The 16720-nt window shown below is 40.6% G+C and overlaps 1 protein-coding gene across 4 annotated transcripts in view; it reads left to right on the forward strand.

Annotated features, from left to right (window-relative positions):
- Positions 1-16720, forward strand: part of mtmr4 (myotubularin related protein 4) — a 43944-nt gene that overhangs the window by 15493 nt on the left and 11731 nt on the right. For 3 of the 4 annotated variants that reach the window (XM_028595098.1, XM_028595099.1, XM_028595096.1), the window contains 6 exons: positions 7204-7293; positions 11854-11970; positions 12979-13008; positions 13646-13728; positions 15232-15398; positions 15549-15645. In XM_028595098.1, coding sequence (XP_028450899.1) covers positions 7204-7293; positions 11854-11970; positions 12979-13008; positions 13646-13728; positions 15232-15398; positions 15549-15645 — 584 coding nt within the window. The remainder of the gene's footprint in view (positions 1-7203; positions 7294-11853; positions 11971-12978; positions 13009-13645; positions 13729-15231; positions 15399-15548; positions 15646-16720) is intronic. The other variant, XM_028595097.1, reaches the window with a different exon arrangement.

A 16720-nucleotide genomic window follows, 5' to 3' on the forward strand; every position in this document is an offset into this window, starting at 1 on the left:
CTGTCAGTCTCCTTCCGTGGAAGAGGGCTGCAGCGTTGTGCCGTTGTGCCATTGTTGTGATCCAACGATGAAAAAAACAAACCCATCTTCAGTTACCGTTCCCTCTATCTCCGATAATATCATGTTTATCTCCCTCTGCGATATGTTGTCTGTACCAAATGGAACTATAAAAAGCCTAATTAAATTTGTTAAGATTTTTCCATGACTCGGATTCTATAATGCCCACTAGCTAAATGAATCAATGGTGTAAGTACAGCCAAAAGCTTTTTAGGAATGTGCTTTTAGGGTATATACCTTCTCGCACCCTTGGTACCTGAGATGGGTCTGGTGTTGGGTCTTACCACTCTGCCTGAGACCAAGGCAGTAACCCATCGCTAAGAACTACACAGCAATGTGACACAGCGTGTCACTGAGGAAGACCTCATGACCACAGTGTCCTGATGGAGGATAACAAGCACTTGTTTTGCTCTTTTTGTCAGTGTCTATTGCCTAAAATCTTTGTTTGTACATACCTGCACATAGATCGTCTTTCTCTTTTCATGGTCTGTTACCTTTTGAATTATAATCCCCTTTAAATTGTTTTCTCAATGAAACATTTGTTCTTTGCTTTTTTGTGTGTTTTGCTGCTCATGTTTTTTGAAGGCCTAATTAGTCAACCAGTTTATTACAATTGCTAAATGCTGCCCTGTGTTTTTTCTTAAGAGGAGCCAGTATCCTAAACATGCCTACATGAATCTGCTATCTCCGTGTGCTACCGAGTGTTACTCCAGCTATGTATGTTTCAGATGAATTCTGCTTACTTATCGAAAACTCTGCCCCTGCCTAGTTTCCTCAGCTCTTTGAGCACGGCCCAAGTCTAAAATGGGAGGGATCATTTAGAACATGGTGATCTATGAAATATTAACATAGTCTGAGAGAGGACAGGGAGAAAGAAAAATGTCTTCTCTTGACCCATTACTCAGGCTTCACGGCCAAACACAACTCAAGAAAATAACCTTTTTTAATTTTATATTTGCTGTTTTTCATTCTGCCCAGTAATTGCATCCTCTCTTTCCATCCACCCTTGTCCTTTTTCTTCTACCTAACACCTGATTTGGGACAATTCTTCACATTTCAGACAATGTGCTGGGCTGCCTCATTTGATATGTCCAAAACTGTAAATAACTGGACACTTAAAAGCAGACATAGAAGTACATGTTCCCCACATATTTAGAAGGTCACCTCTGCATAATGTAGTGGTTCTCTAATCCGCACAACTCTAGGACAAAGCCCCAGTCAGATTAAGTAAATAATCTGATGAGTAAAGGCAGCAAATTGTTTCCAAAAGCTTTAGAGAGAAGGGGAATGTGCCACTAAAAAGAGGTGTTGTATCCATGGCAACCAGACACTTATTCACAGACTGTTTGTTTCTTTTTCTCTACCTATTCTAACTTTGTGTTGTCATTTTCCCATTCACTCGCATGCAGAAATCTCGTTTGACATGCTTTCCCCAGACGATTAAAATTTTATTTTTGTGAATAAAAATTAGGCCTACATGTTCTCTTACACACACACACACACACACACACACACACACACACACACACACACACACACACACTATTAGCCTGCTATATCGGGGCTGTCTAGGCAGCTGCTAGCTGATACTGTCACTGTTACAGCAATACATGTGTTATACACTCTGTCATTAATATTTGAGAAATACATGCAGACGTATGTGCGCATGCCTGTCAGCTCCAGCTTTTTGATTGCTTGGTGGACAAAGGTGGGGGAGGGTGTGCAGGCCCACAGCAGTGACGAAGCAAAAACGTGTTGGGCACAGGACAAGCTGTGCTCCATCTTTGTGAGTCGGTTGGAAGTGAGAGCATCTCTCTTTTCCTTTTTAATCTTCTGTAAGCTGATTGCCTGTTTGTGGTCACAATGGACCAGAAAACAGAAGTGCCGCACTGTTTGTATGTAAATGTAATGGCAGACTTTTAAGCCCGTCTTGATCAAGTGTTGTTAGCGAAGGGTCTTATGTAGCTGAAATAACAAGGTTATCTGCAGGAGAGGTTTCACCTGCTACAAGTCTTCCTCCAAACACAGCTACACATGTGCCTGTGCTTTAATGCAGCTAGTCTGTTTTACTCTCCTTGATATTTTCTGTCACAATAACTTGTCAGATAAACAATTTGAAGTGTAGTATCCTATATTCATTCTAAAGATTGTAAAATATGTTCAGCACCAATGCATCAGTAGCCAGTCTGTGTTTTTAGCCTGTGTCATGGATTCATGGAGCAACACAACATCTACATAACATTTAGTCAGCAGTTTTTTTTTTGTGCCTTTTTAAAGCACACTTTGTTCTAGCAGGCCTCTCAGCGGAGTGCAGTGTCAGGGCTGCACCATAAGAGAATGAAGTAAGTGGTGCCAAGTATTTATAGGTAGTGCAGCACCAGACAAATAGGATCCAAGGAGAGTGTGTGTGTGTGTGTGTGTGTGTGTGTGTGTGTGTGTGTGTGTGTGTGTGTGTGTGTGTGTGTGTGTGTGTGTGTGTGTGTGTGTGTGTGTGTGTGTGTGTGTGTGTGTGTGTGTGTGTGTGTGTGTGTGTGTGTGTGTGTGTGTGTGTGTGTGTGTGTGTGTTGAATGCATGTTCCTCTCAACTGATTTGCATTGCATCTTTCTTTAAGGGGGGGTGCTCTAACCATAGCTCATCCAGTATTTTATAATGGCTGTCTGGCAAGCCAAAGTAAACTTCATAACTTTATTCCCTTAAAAAAGAACTCTGTGCCTGGATGGCATGTGGTGGTTCAAACTGCCCAGCAAAGGTATTTGAGATCAGGCTGTAATGACCTGACCCTGGAAGATGTCTCGGACTAATGGCAACAGTCATGGTCCATCCATTCTCAGGTGAACCTAAGTCAAACTGATGGGCCGTAATTACTAGCAGCAGAATGGGAAACGTTTACGTAAGCCCTTGAGTTGTAACTCCACGTTGATATTTCCCACTTGGTGAAAAAAAAGTGTCAATAAGTAGTTGGTTAATACAACTGAGTAATTTTAAACCGTTCGTATTGGCTTCCTCTTGTTTCTGAAGCGCTACAAATACATAACACAACAAAAGTAGCTAATTTAGGCTATTTATCTGGTATCAGAATTAGTTTATTTGCCAATTGTTAAAGTTAAAAAGTCAAGTTAAATACCAGACTTAAAATAGTATATATACTCACATAGAGGTAATAATAAACATGCTGCATATAACAGCATATAACTACAAGGCTGGTATTGAGACTAACCATCTTTGATTAATCCGTGAACATTCCCTGGTAGGAATAACGTGAGGTTTTCCTATTCTCATTTTGGTGACATTGCGTAAATGCGGCATCATGCTAGAAAGAAGCTTCCACCTCATCTTCACCTTCGGTGTCTCTTATGTGGAGATGGAAACACAGCATTAGCGTGAACATAAAGACATTGCTTGGTAATGATGAACAGTAATAACAGACGGCACTTAGCGTTGGAGCATCTTTTAAGGAGTGTAGACCTCTCAGTTTGGCACAGCCTTGATACCCACCTGGCTTTGTTTAGTGAGTTATCCCATTAATCTCTCCCACACAGAGACTCCTATGTAGTAAGCCTTCCATACAAATTCAGTAAGACCTAAGACCTGTACTCTGTGTCCTAGCTAGACTTAGATTTAGTGCTTGTATTATTGTTTTCATTATCGATCGATCTGCTGATTATTTTCTCGATTAATGGTTTTGACTATAAGATAAAGTGAAAAATGCCAGCGCCCAATTTGGCCTCTTCAAATTCCTTGTTTTGTCTGGCCAACCCTCCAAAACTCAAATACATTAACCCATGTCATCCGTCGACCGTGCAACTTTGAGAATTTTTCCTTCTTTTTTGTCAATTTGTTGTTTTTTCAAAGTTTTTGAAGCTTTTTCTAACATTTTTGTCACTTTTTTCATCATTCTTTTATAATTTTTTTTCTTCAAATGCTGGAAAATGGACTAAAACACACACATTCAATGAAAGTAGTGAACTGATCATTTAGTTTACTTGTTAAGAGCGTTTCATAGAACCATCCACGTTATTTATTTTGGTTGAAAGAAACCCAAAGGGAGGGTTGCTTTTACTGTCATATGACAAAGAAAAGCATCAAATTTGATTAAAGAAAATTGTGTTTTTGTACGATTAATCATTTATCAAAGTAGTTCATTGATAAAGTTTCTCAACCATATATAATATATATAATTATTTCAGCTGAACTTCATTCTTGACGTCTTCAGTTGGCTAAAACCGACTGAATTATTGTAGGACTGATTGCAGTAAGAAGCTGAGGGTATCTTGGTCATTTGAACCCATTCAACATTTTATGATTTGAAATTGGTAAATTTTCAATGCATTATTCGCTAGTAATTGCCGACACATTTTTGAAGAACTTACAGTACCCCTCCTTCACATTCTCGTTCATGTAATGTCAGCAATGAGCTAAAGCTGCAAGGATTCATCAATTAAATTGATTACTTGTCAATTTTTTTAATTTATCCCCAACTATTTTGGGGATTAATCAGTTTGTGTTTTAATAATTCTCTGATTTCAGCTTCTAAAATGTGAATATTTTCTCGTTTCTTTACTTCTTTATGACCGTAAACTGAATATCTTTGAGTTGTGGACAAACCAGACATTTGAGGACGTCATCTTGGGCTTTGGGAAACACTGATCGACATATTTACCATTTTCTGACATTTTATAGACAAAATAACTTATCGATTAATTGAAAAATATCGACAAATTAATCGGCTATGAAAATAGTTGCAGCCCTACAATGAGCTATTTCTTTATTGCTGAGCTTATAAACTGTCTGTCCTCTGTCAACAAAGCTATTACGTCACAGTAGCTGATCAAATTGTGCTTTGGCTTGTCCATTCCTATGATGTCTATGCCTTTTTGAAATCAGATGGGGACACGGTTACTTGTAGGGGAGAGATTCTCACTGTAGGAACACTAACTCCATCTGTTACCAGCAAGCCCAGTGGGTGGTATGCTTATCATGGGGTTTAATCACCGGCTTGGACCTTTTGGATGACAGATGAAATGATTGTAAACATTGCAGGAGGTCTGCATAGTGAGACTTCAAGGGCTTTCCTGCTATAATATATGACATTTTATTGTGTTGATTTGTCCTGGGACATAAGTCTTTTATTAACAAAAGACCAACCTGAGTCAGTAGTACTACAGTGCATTCAGGTCTCCCTCTGGTCCCCCTTCAGGTCTCCATTGCTGTTTTCATTAAGGAACAGCATCGACATATGGTCTTACTGGAATGGTGAAGCCAAATCCAACAGAGTAGCAGTGTTCAGGCAGCCAGAAACCCAAACTGTGTTCATCCTCAACCACTGAGGTAACTCGCTGGTCGCTCCAGAAATGACAGACAGGCTGGATGGAGGAGTGAAAGGCATAATTGCACATCTCATAGCAGACATTCATAAACCTGGATAATGTTAGAGTCCTGTATACAGGGAGCAAGGTTTCTCTGTTATCCGTGTAAGCATCACATCACAAATATGATCCAAACCAGGATAAGACTTAAAATTGGGCACTCAATATGCACTTTATGTGTATACTTTGTTATAAGGGGGACATTTCCGGGGCAAAACCTTTCCAGGGATTTTTACAAATCATTTCAATTTCATAATTTGATTCATTTTGACCCTTTTCTCTCCAGTGATTGAAGTATGACCTTAAGGAAGCGCTTGCTCAATCTGACACTCTAAACTGCAAGGGTTGAGTGCCCTCTTTGTTCCTCTCTCATTCTCATCTCTGCTGCTTAGCTGTTGCAGTCTAATTTTAGCCACCCGTCCATTATAACCAGTGTGCACTTCATTTGGATGTTTCATTCATCAGCAACCTTAGAAATGTAGCATTGAATTAGTATGCGTGGTCTTCCTACACGGTTATAGAAACATTTGGTTTTTGGGTATAAAAAGTGACCCTAGGTGTTTGAACTCTGTAAGAATCAATGTAAGTGCATGACTTGTGAAAAACTAGTCAAGTGTGTGAAATACTGTACTAAGTCCCAGTATCTTTGTTTGCACAAGACTGCACCACCCAGTCACAAAGTCTAGAGCTTTTTTGGTGTCCGGGGCCTCTATCATTTTCACGCGCATGAACTACCTGCACAGCGCCAAAGCAGACGGAATACAAATATGTAAAAGGGGCATTCTTCTTTCAGCGTCCTGTTAATCAGTCAAGAAAAATGCCGTTTAGAATCGAGTGGTAAACATTTTAAAATAGCTTGCCTCACAGACCTAACACAAAGTCATGTGTGAGAGTTTTGGAAGTCTCGTAGTCAATATTTAATCTCCTACGTGACGTCTGTGAAGTAGCTGGTGGGGATTGTGAAATTCCACCTGGCATGCATCTTACATCAAAGGCCAACCACCCTGCTAAATGCTGAATACAACTGAACATTTTGGGTTTGACTTTCCGTTAGATTTATTTATTCAGTGATGGCCATTCCTTGGCCTGTAACAATTATTTAATAATTGTCTAATTGCAATATTTTTTAAGTATCGCCGTTTCTTTGTTTACCCGCTATTAATTGCTAACATTAGCGAAGGTGCTAACGGGTTAAACTGTTGATGGTAATTGTCAGTTTTATGTTAATTTAAGAAAACAAAAACAATGTTTGATAATAAAAAGGCGTAGCCTGTGTACTTGTGTTATTACATTATCTGGGTCACATAAAAGATAAAACCAAAATATGTATCCTGGGATTCATTCAAAACTTTATTTGTTAAAAAAAAAAAAGCATAAATAAATATTTTTAAATTTAAAGTGGCTGTATGTAACTTTCAGTTTGTGTTGATTCTAGCGGCTGCTTTGGACAAAAGTGGTCATTTAAGACCATTGTATGAAAAATGACAGAACTTCAGAAATATAAAAAAATTACATATACCGGTAGTCACTTTTACTGAAAGTGGCAATTATATCATTAATCACATTTATTTCTTAGACAATTTATAGTACAGCAAAATCTTGAATTGTTACAGCTCTAGCCATTCCAGTGTTCCTATTAAACTGTATTGGGCCAGGGGTTTGTCTGTGTTCCTTTATTTTAGAATATGTATCTCTATGTGGTGTTTCACCCCCGCTGTGTCGACCTAAATGATGACAGTATTCGTCTGACCACCCCTGCTTGGTGTTTGTGTCTGACAGGGTGAAGAAGGGCCTCCCAGTCTGGAGTATATCAAGGCCAAGGACCTGTTCCCCCAGAAAGAGCTGGTGAAGGAGGATGAAAGCCTTCAGGTGAGCTGAACGGTGTTCATTAACCGTTGACTTCTGCTCCAGAGCACAGCACCCGTCTGCCCTGGCATCCAGCTACATGTCTGTGGAGGAGACAACCAGGAGCTGGTGAAAAGACCAAAGTGTGGCACTTCCAGATTATGAGCTCCTCTTCAATCGAGACTCCTGGCGTGTCACCGGAGCGTTGGGTCGCCACTGCGTAGAGTGTTATTGCCAAGATATTACTGCAAGAGTCACAACTCAGCCATCTTGAAGCCAAACACTTAAGGAAAGATGGTGACACTGACCTAGAAGAGCATTTTCCTTTTTTTTTTTTGTCATTGCTCTGCCATCCTTTATCAGTGTTCAACACAAAAAAAAGTTAATTAGACAACTTGGTGGATAACAAAATATAATTTTAAAATCATATACATTTTTCAGTCTACCATATTATTTAGATATAGCATATATATAAATGCAAGACCTTAAGAACAGAAGAAACATTTTGAAAGCAGGAAGTTGACAAAATTTGTAGAGTATGAAAGTACAAATGTAATAATCCCCTACACTTACGAGTTTAGTTTCCACTATTCTACTTAATACACATTAATCTAAATGTCCTTTTATTTAAAGTGCATTAGCTGACCTTAAACATCACCGTCCATACAGCACTATTTTTGGCGTAGTCAAGTGGAAAACATTATTTACATTTTTTTTTTTATGAAAATAAATATCCTTATGTTAGCCGTCTCAAAAATGACTCAAAACTTTGTCAGTTCCTTTTAATGAACAACTTTCTAAAGCTCCAAGAATTGACTTCTCGGGGTTGTACATCTGTTGTACGGCTGTATCTTCCGCTGTTCCCGACAAAAAAGCAGAAGGCACTGCAGAGGATAAAGAACAGGGCAGCTAAAAAGCATTTACTGTAGGTCACTGAAGCAAGAGGAATTTCTAAGTCTGTTCCACAGTAAAGATGGCAGTAGCAAACTTGTGACGGATAACTTGCGCTGTGCCCTCCGTGCTCTCTGGCAGTCTGGTGGTTAATGGAGCTGAGTATGTGTCAGGAGCACTGGACTAAGGATAGGTAGAGAGATTTGGCCAGCCTGGGGTCACTATCTGTAGGTATTCAACTGAAGCATGTTTCCACTTTTATTATTATTATTATTATTATTATTATTATTATTATTATAGGGCTGCGTGCCAATGGGCTTTGTGTGTCAAAGGTCACGGTTGATTTTTCTTTATTTTTTTCCTGGTCATCAGAGTTTATATAGCTCTATCTTAATGTGTCTGTTTCTTGACTCTTATTTTAGTCACCTTGCAACATAAAAAAACATTAAAAATCTATGTTACTGCACTGCTATACTTTGCTTCCCCTCCCCCTGCATTCACACATGCAGTTCCTCATGGTGTATCTGCTTTTTTTTCATTTTTACTTTGTGTGCAGGCGATCCCATGATAGTTTCTCTGACAGACGATCTCTCTTACCACAGCCTTTCTGCAGGCTAATTATGGGCATTCCCTTGTACCCCACTATATTTAATACCCTGCTGGCTTTCCTCCGGTGTGCGTGCAGGCTGTGGTGCATGCTTGCAGTTGTTAGTGCACCGCGCACATGCATGTCGTCGCAGGCTGCTTGAACCGGAAGTCACGACTCGCAAGTCAGAGTGTGTTATTCGCGGGTATTTCTCTCTCTCTCTCTCTCTCTCTCTCTCTCTCTCTCGCTCTCTCTCGCTCTCTCTCTCAAATATTTCTGAAGGCTTCATAGAGGAAACGTGACACCGTATCTTCTGCTGCACTTGCTGACTGCTGGTGACTCATGCGCCTACTTTTGGAGCACAGCTTATTTCATGCAGCTCCCGGTCTGTACAGCATGTTAACTATGGCACTCTCATCAGGACAAGTTAGGTCTCTTCCACAGCAGAGCAGCACACAGACTCAGTAGCTGCACCTTCTCATTTATGCTGCTGTTGAGGCAATATTAAATGCAAATTGGCTACATCCCCTGATTCATGAAGAATGCAAAAATGCTTTAGATTAGGCTTTCTTTTTTTCTCTTCTTTTATATATGGTAAAACTGTATCTGCAACGTTTTTTCTGTCACTGCCCAAAACTATAGTGTTTAGCTTTGTTTGGGTGCCAGCTGTGTTTGTGCGCCTGTCACTTTGAAGTAGATTTTAGCTATTCAATTTTTTTTTAGAAGTCCCAGTGCAGAGTGCCACACCAACAGAGCTAAATATAGGCAGCAGACCGCCTATATTTGGCTCTATTGGTGTCTGAGTGCAGAGTACTACGTGCTCCATTTCCCAGGTTAAGCTGTACTCTTTCCCTCATCATGCTTCCCGTCCTGGCTCACGCACACATTTTCAGTTAAAGATGAGCAACAGCAGGTGCAGTGATAAATGTCAGGGGTTTATTTGTTTTTAACATAAGCTCTCTAGACCAACAGTCAACAGCAGCAATCGACAATATTTCTTTAAAAAAAGTTTGTTTTAGATTTATTATATGTATGGTCTCTTTTTTTTGTCATGGTAAAGCTGACTGAGTAGATGTTGACTTGTGTTTATGGGTCGGCCAGTCATGTCCAGCTTGTGTGCTCTGTGCTTTTAACCACGCCGGCTAATGTTCTTTCAAGTAAGCCTGATTTTCTGACATCTTACCATAATCCCCCATCTGCCCTTGCTGCATGTCCTCTTAAAACATGCACCATGGGTCCTCCTCTGTGTGTCTCAGCAGCGCATGCTAATGCAGAATGAGGTAATGTTGTCTCCAAGCAACACTGTTGTCCTCACTACCGGCAACTAAACAACGAGACCTGGGTCACAATTTGTGGTCCCCAATGGCTATGATTAATGTTCGAGCAGCCAGGACTAGCATCAGTGCATGCAGGTGATCAAACCGAAGTAATGACTAAGAGAAACTGAAGTGTGAAGAGGTTATGTAAATTAGGACTGAATGGGCATAACACAAGCCTCAATTTGTCAGATGGGAGAGAATGATGTCGGAGCGGGAATACATCTTCCAACACACTTTAACTCTTTCTGCGGAAATCAAATCCCTTGGAGAAGCAGCTCCGATAAACAGTACAGTAACATTTAGTGGTCAGTGTGAAATCGATCACTCTGAAAGTGGTTTGATGCTTTTATATGAATTGAGACATTCTTTAGTATTTGGCAAGCAACTGTAGCTGTGTGTTTCTTCCACGCCGTCGGCTTTTGAAGCTAATGCCCTGCCTCAGAGTGAAAGGAGGAATGTTTTCTGTTTACCTCTGCCGGGAACCAATTATCTTAATGTTTGGGTTCTCGTTGCAGCCAAAGCCCGGGCTTGGCTTAGCTGTAATAAAATGGGTACAAGTAGGAATGTTAATGGACAGTTTGGGATCCCTCACTGTACCATCAGCACTGGTGCAGACAGTCTCCCTCCCTCCCTCCCTCCCAGCCCTGCCTCTTGTCTGCCTGCTCATTCAGACTCAAGCCCTCTATGCTCACAAAGGTCCTTCTGTAAAACTACTATGTGCTAATTGGACAGCTCCACATGCACAGTTTCACTCGTGTCACCCTTTTTGTCATATCTCTAATGTCACTCTGTCCACAGTCATTAGTTTAGCTTTAGTAGGCAGGAGTATTGTTTGAAAAATTTCAATACCAGCGCCAATATGATACTTAGCAGAATGATACATTCAGTACTTCCCTTTGAGGGTTTTTCTATACAACCCCTTTTTCTGTTTCAAAAAAGGCAAACTTCTCAAATGCATCAATGTTTGTGTCTCAATACAATGCAGCTCTGCACGGTCTTTGCCTGAATAAAATGCAGTCTTAAGTTTGCAAAATTATGATTTGAGATCAGAATATATCTAATCAAAGAAGCCAACACCGCTAAGAATCTGACCATTTCAATGCCGATTTGTTGACTAAGGCAGTGGCTGTACGGATGGCAATGTTGGTCCAACATCTGGTTGGTTGGTACCCCTCAGAATGAATTGTAATAACTTTGGTGATCCCATAATGTTGGATAATGCTAATTAGAGAAAACAAAAACTCCGGTACTCACAGATAAGTAGCCTTCTTAATTATTGTGGGCAAAAAACTAACAGGTTTCAGCTAAAAGTCTTCATCACGCTGAAGACGGCGTTCATTTTATGCCCACAATAAATAAGAAAATTACTTCTTTGTGAGAGCCGGAGGTTTTTGTTGTCTTTGATCCTTGTAATTGCTGTTCACACTGTCTAAGATTTGGAGCTGTGCAGGCTACTTTTTTCATTTTATCTTAATGCTAATTAGTAAATGTTAGAATGTTAGAATGCTAAAATGCGCAACTACGGTAGATGGTAAACATGTCAAACATTTCACCTGCTAAGCAACGACATGTTAGCATTTAGCTCCAAGCACTGTATTGCCTATAAGTACGGCGTCACAGAGCACCTAGCAGGATTGAAAAACACTGAAAGTACAGCTTCAAAAATAGAAGTGTGGATGTTATGATTATACTCCCAGTAGACATAATAAAGCCTGACAGTAAACAGGTGGTGGTGTCATGTTTCTGCTGCGTGAAACTCAACAATCTGGTTGTTTTGTGTCTCTCCAGGTGCCATTCGCAGTTCTTCAGGGGGAAGGGGTGGAATATCTTGGCTTTGCCGATGAAGCCGTCATTGCCATTTCCAACTACAGGCTCCACATCAAGTTCAAGGACTCTGTCATCAACGTGAGTGCATGTCACAGACAATAAACACACAGAAGAACCACAAAAAGTAGAGTTTCACTTCAGTCCAAATGGCCCGACTGTCTGTGTGGTCCCTGCTGCTGCCATGCCATGCCTCTACAGAAGCCAATAGCAGGAGAGAGGAGGCTATAATGCGTAGTTTGGACGCACATAGGCTTTTCCCCTCTACCCCATATAAAGTTTATTAATGCATAATTGTGCTTACCAGGCAAAATATTTTACACCGCGTACCCGTGAAGCGGTTTTAGTCATATCCCAGCGTAGTTGGCATGAAGTTGTTTGTGCCGGGATTGTACCACAGGAATGGCCGGGACCCCTGATGTACAGGCAGCAGAGGTTTAATGTGACATCTAGGCTCCAAAGGCCCGGCCCCCACTGGCACTGATGTCCACCGCCTCGCTCCTGCTGACGTCAGACCTTGCCCAAACACAAACGGGCCAATTGTTTGCATTAACTGGCAGCAAAAATTCCTCCTCGGCTTATAGAAAAGATGACGGAGAGGAGCGGTGAGGGCAGATCCCCAGGATGTTCAGGGCGCCTCTTCACCTTGACTTACTTCAGCAGAGGAGAGTCAGGTTAATGAACTGAGTGCAACAGTCCCCATCAAACTGCTTTCCAGAGTTCTGCCTTGACCCCAGCAGTGCAGATGAACTCTGTATGAATTCCAACAAGCCACAACCTCTCACCCACCCCATTTACTTCTCAGCCCCCCCTACTTCTGCGCTGTTTTCTTGCCCTTTGCTCCTGTCCATGTTTGTCTTTCTACCCATGATTTCCATTTGGCCTAGCCATGTGCTGCAAGTAGCCCACTTGGTTGTCTTTCATCTTTCAACCTCTTTGATGTTTTCTTTTCTTTTTAACTCTTCATTTCCTTTTGTCTCCTGGATGTTTTTGGTTTAATAGTTTTTCCATTTCCTCTTGTCTTGTGTCCTCCCTCCCTCCCTCCCCCCTCTCTGTGTGTGCGTGCTCCATGGTGTCACTGTGTTTTAGACCTACCCAGGTGTGGACAATGAGATATCTGTGAGTACCATGTGATAAAACACCACCCTCTGCCACTGTCTAGACAGTTTAAATCATTCAGCTCCTCTTCATTTTAAACGATTACAGTGCACTAGGGACGAATCATAATTTACATTCAACTTAGTGGTACCGCTGGATTTATTGTAATTGTCTGTGAGAGAGGAGAAAAAAATATTGTGGTTGACCTTAAAATGTAATTAAAAAAAGAAGCACTATTTTTTGCTTTAAGAAGAGAATTAGTATTTGTTTCATTCATACACAGCGCACAAAGTGCTGTTGCATAAAGGTTTGACCAAAAGGGAAGTTGCGTGGGTGATGTTTGTAAATCCAAGCAGCGCCTTTGTTAACACCTCAGTTCGCAGAAACTCTTAAAAGCTTAGAAAGCAGACAATTCTGTGGAGACTAGGTTTATAGCTCCTGTTTGGCTTCATAACAGAGGTCTAGACGAGGTTCAAACACTGCACAGGCCTCCTTACCCTCTACAGCGAGCTTAAAACTGTACTATGTGTTTCTAGCCTGGATTCAGTCTGTACTAGACCAGAGGGTGGTAACCTCGTTGCAGATGTGCCGTCTGCTCTGACAGCGGGGCCATCAGGCTGATCTCACACACACACGTGCTCTCTGTCTCCCCCTACAGGTGCCTCTCAGGCTGATAGAAAGTGTGGAGAGCAGAGATATGTTCCAGCTGCACATCATCTGCAAAGACTCCAAAGTTGTCAGGTAAGGAGAGCAGCTCACTCACACTAAACAAGTCGTATCAACCCTACAGGCTGATTGATGGTGTTATTAACAAGAGTAAATACAGTACAGTGGTCTGGTACATGTTTTAATGAATAATACAACAGTTCAATTCTGTCTGGCTGCGAGGAGACAATTTATACTCAGTACCACGCTTAACTGCTAATCAATATTCCACGGTGTAAAAATAGGGGTTACAGGCTTAGAATGAAGTGCTAGTACAATTCTTGTGCTATTCAAACTCCTCCATCCTATCCTTTCCTGAAATACTTAACGACAGGGACATAGGGATTATGGAAATCATGTCATGTCTCGTGTCCTCACAGTTACAAAGGGTTATCCCTGCCTGTGTAAATTAAGCTACAGGGTGGAAATAACAGCATTCCGATGCTCAGGGGTTACCAGAACAACAGAATTATCATTAATAATGGTTTAAAGTTTTGGAAAGACAATTAAACTTTAAATTAAGCTTTTGCTGCTTGCTTTTGTCTTTTGGTTTGAATCAGTGTTAGCATGGCAACAGACTTCATGACTAGCCAGTCTCTGATTTCAGTATTTTGTGTGTGCAATAATGCTGAAACAAGTAGTCGGTTAATTGTTTGTTCATATTGTTGTCATTTCTCATGGATCATGGTTCCAGCTCCTTAAATGCCAGGCCTTGCTATTATTTTGCATCATTGTACATTCTTTCTATTGGCCGAACAACACGAGCAATTTGAAAATGTCCCGTTGTGCTCTCAGAAGTTTTGATGGGCATTTTTTCACATTGTATACACTGAACTAATACTCAATTAATTGTAAAAGAGTATTGATGAAGTAATAAATACTTACTAGTGGCAGCGCTAATATGCCATATGTTTAAATGTTGTGAGAGACTAGCATGTCAATATAATACATACTATAGAATAAAATGAAAGCAACATTTTACAAAAGAAAGTTTCAAAAAAATGGAAGCGTAAACAATGAAACAGTCATACATTTTCTTCCAGTTGATACTATTTTTTTAATAATCTGTTGTAATGAAGACTGAATAAAATAGGGATGTTGCAGATGGACATCCTATTTATTGTACTGTACTGTATTTATACTTTTAAAAGTGTATGCTGTGTAGCATAACTAGCACGTATTATGCTTACTTGCTTTAAAAAAAACTTTCAAGTTTTTTTTTTTTTTTTTAAAGACCAAGGCTTGTATTTATTTCACAGCAGAGTGAAATCCGTATGTGTTTATTGACACCTGTTAAGTTCAAAACCAGTGGAGCCTTCAGAGTCTCAGCGGCAGATGTTGGTTCCTCATCATTAAGCAGCCACATTATTATTATTACTCCTGTTTCAAGGCTGGAAAATCACTGAACAGCTGATCAAATTAGTTGCTCTTGTTTTTTTTTCTCCCAGTCCCCAATACATGAAGTCGTAACAAGATATTTTTTTGTTGGATCTCACTCGTCTTTCTAATCTCCGTTGTGTGACGTTGTGTTCTCCACAGATGCCTCTTTGCAACGTTCAAGCAATGCCAGGAGTGGGTCAAGCGTCTGAACCGGGCCATAGCTCACCCGTCCCGACTGGAGGACCTGTTCGCCCTGGCCTATCACGCCTGGTGTCTGGGAGGCAACGCTGATGATGAAGACCAGCACGTTCATCTCTGTCGCCCAGGTCAACACACACACACACACACACACACACCAATCACGACTGAACTTAACACCAAAGTTTATGAACAATTAGGCCTTCAAATAGAATGTCTTGATAAGTTTTGATATTCCTTAAATAATCTCCTCCCCTCCATGCTCTCTGCGTGTGCAGGTGATCACGTGCGTCAGAGAATGGAAATGGAGGTCAAGAGGATGGGCTTCGACACACAGAACGTCTGGAGAGTGTCGGACATAAACTGCAACTTCAAGTATGTCACAGATATGTTACCATAAATAATGGTATGGCACCTCTGTCGCGGCAGGTAGCTGTACAATACTGTAACTGTAAAGAGTCATGATGGTCGTTTAGAGAGGCAATGGTGAGTGACAGTGTTTCAAAGAGCTTTTTGAGAGCTGTGACAGAGAGTAGGGCTGGAATCGGGCCACAATGTCGCCAAACTGAACAGATTGTGTGACAAGCAGCTTGTGTGTATGTGTTAGCACATCTCAGCACCGTGTGTCAGGAAATGGGAGTTTTTAATTTATCTTAAAATAACCGTTACTGTTGGGGGAATAGTAGTCAGGTGGATGTAAATAATAAGAGTACACTGAACACAGACATTATACACAGTAATCATTATTAGATTTGGTGTGACATTGCCCAAGGTTATCATTGTCCCCAATGTCCATCACAAGTAGATGACCATAAATCTATAAAATAGAGAAGAAAAAACCTTCTTATATCTCCAAAACCTGTCTGAGAATCAGTAATCCAGTGACAGTTGGGTACACTGCAAAGAGCTACTGCTGTAAGCTAATTACGCCTTCTTTTATTGGTACCAAAATATAAACAAATATATGCAGGAAAAACCAGGGCTCTAGTAAGTTTTCTTTCAATTTGAAGTAAGAAAAAAATATTACTACTACTACTTCTACTAATGCTGCACTATCAATATTATTGGGTTCCATTGGATACCCAGATTCATGATAAAAAAGAATTGTGTATATTGTGTATAAGATATATCAAAACATCCATAGAAACTTATCAAACCACTTCTGCAGCATAATCCACTTCTCTGCCATTAATCCATATGTTGAGTGTGTTCCCAACAATCCTTTACTTTACCAGTACATTGCCAAAAATCATAAATTCCATGTCACGCTGTCGCCTCCTTTATAACTCTTAAGCTCTACTGAAAGTAGCTTATTCATATAGCGATGTATTGGTGGAACAATGCCTTCAACAACGTGGGTCAGTGTGTATACTTGCTCGCCTTTGTCTCCCCTGACCTCTCAGGCCAGCAGCACTCTCACCATGTCCAGTCAATAACACACACAACACAC

Source organism: Perca flavescens, chromosome 13 (assembly GCF_004354835.1).
Source record: "Perca flavescens isolate YP-PL-M2 chromosome 13, PFLA_1.0, whole genome shotgun sequence".
NCBI lineage: Eukaryota > Metazoa > Chordata > Actinopteri > Perciformes > Percidae > Perca > Perca flavescens.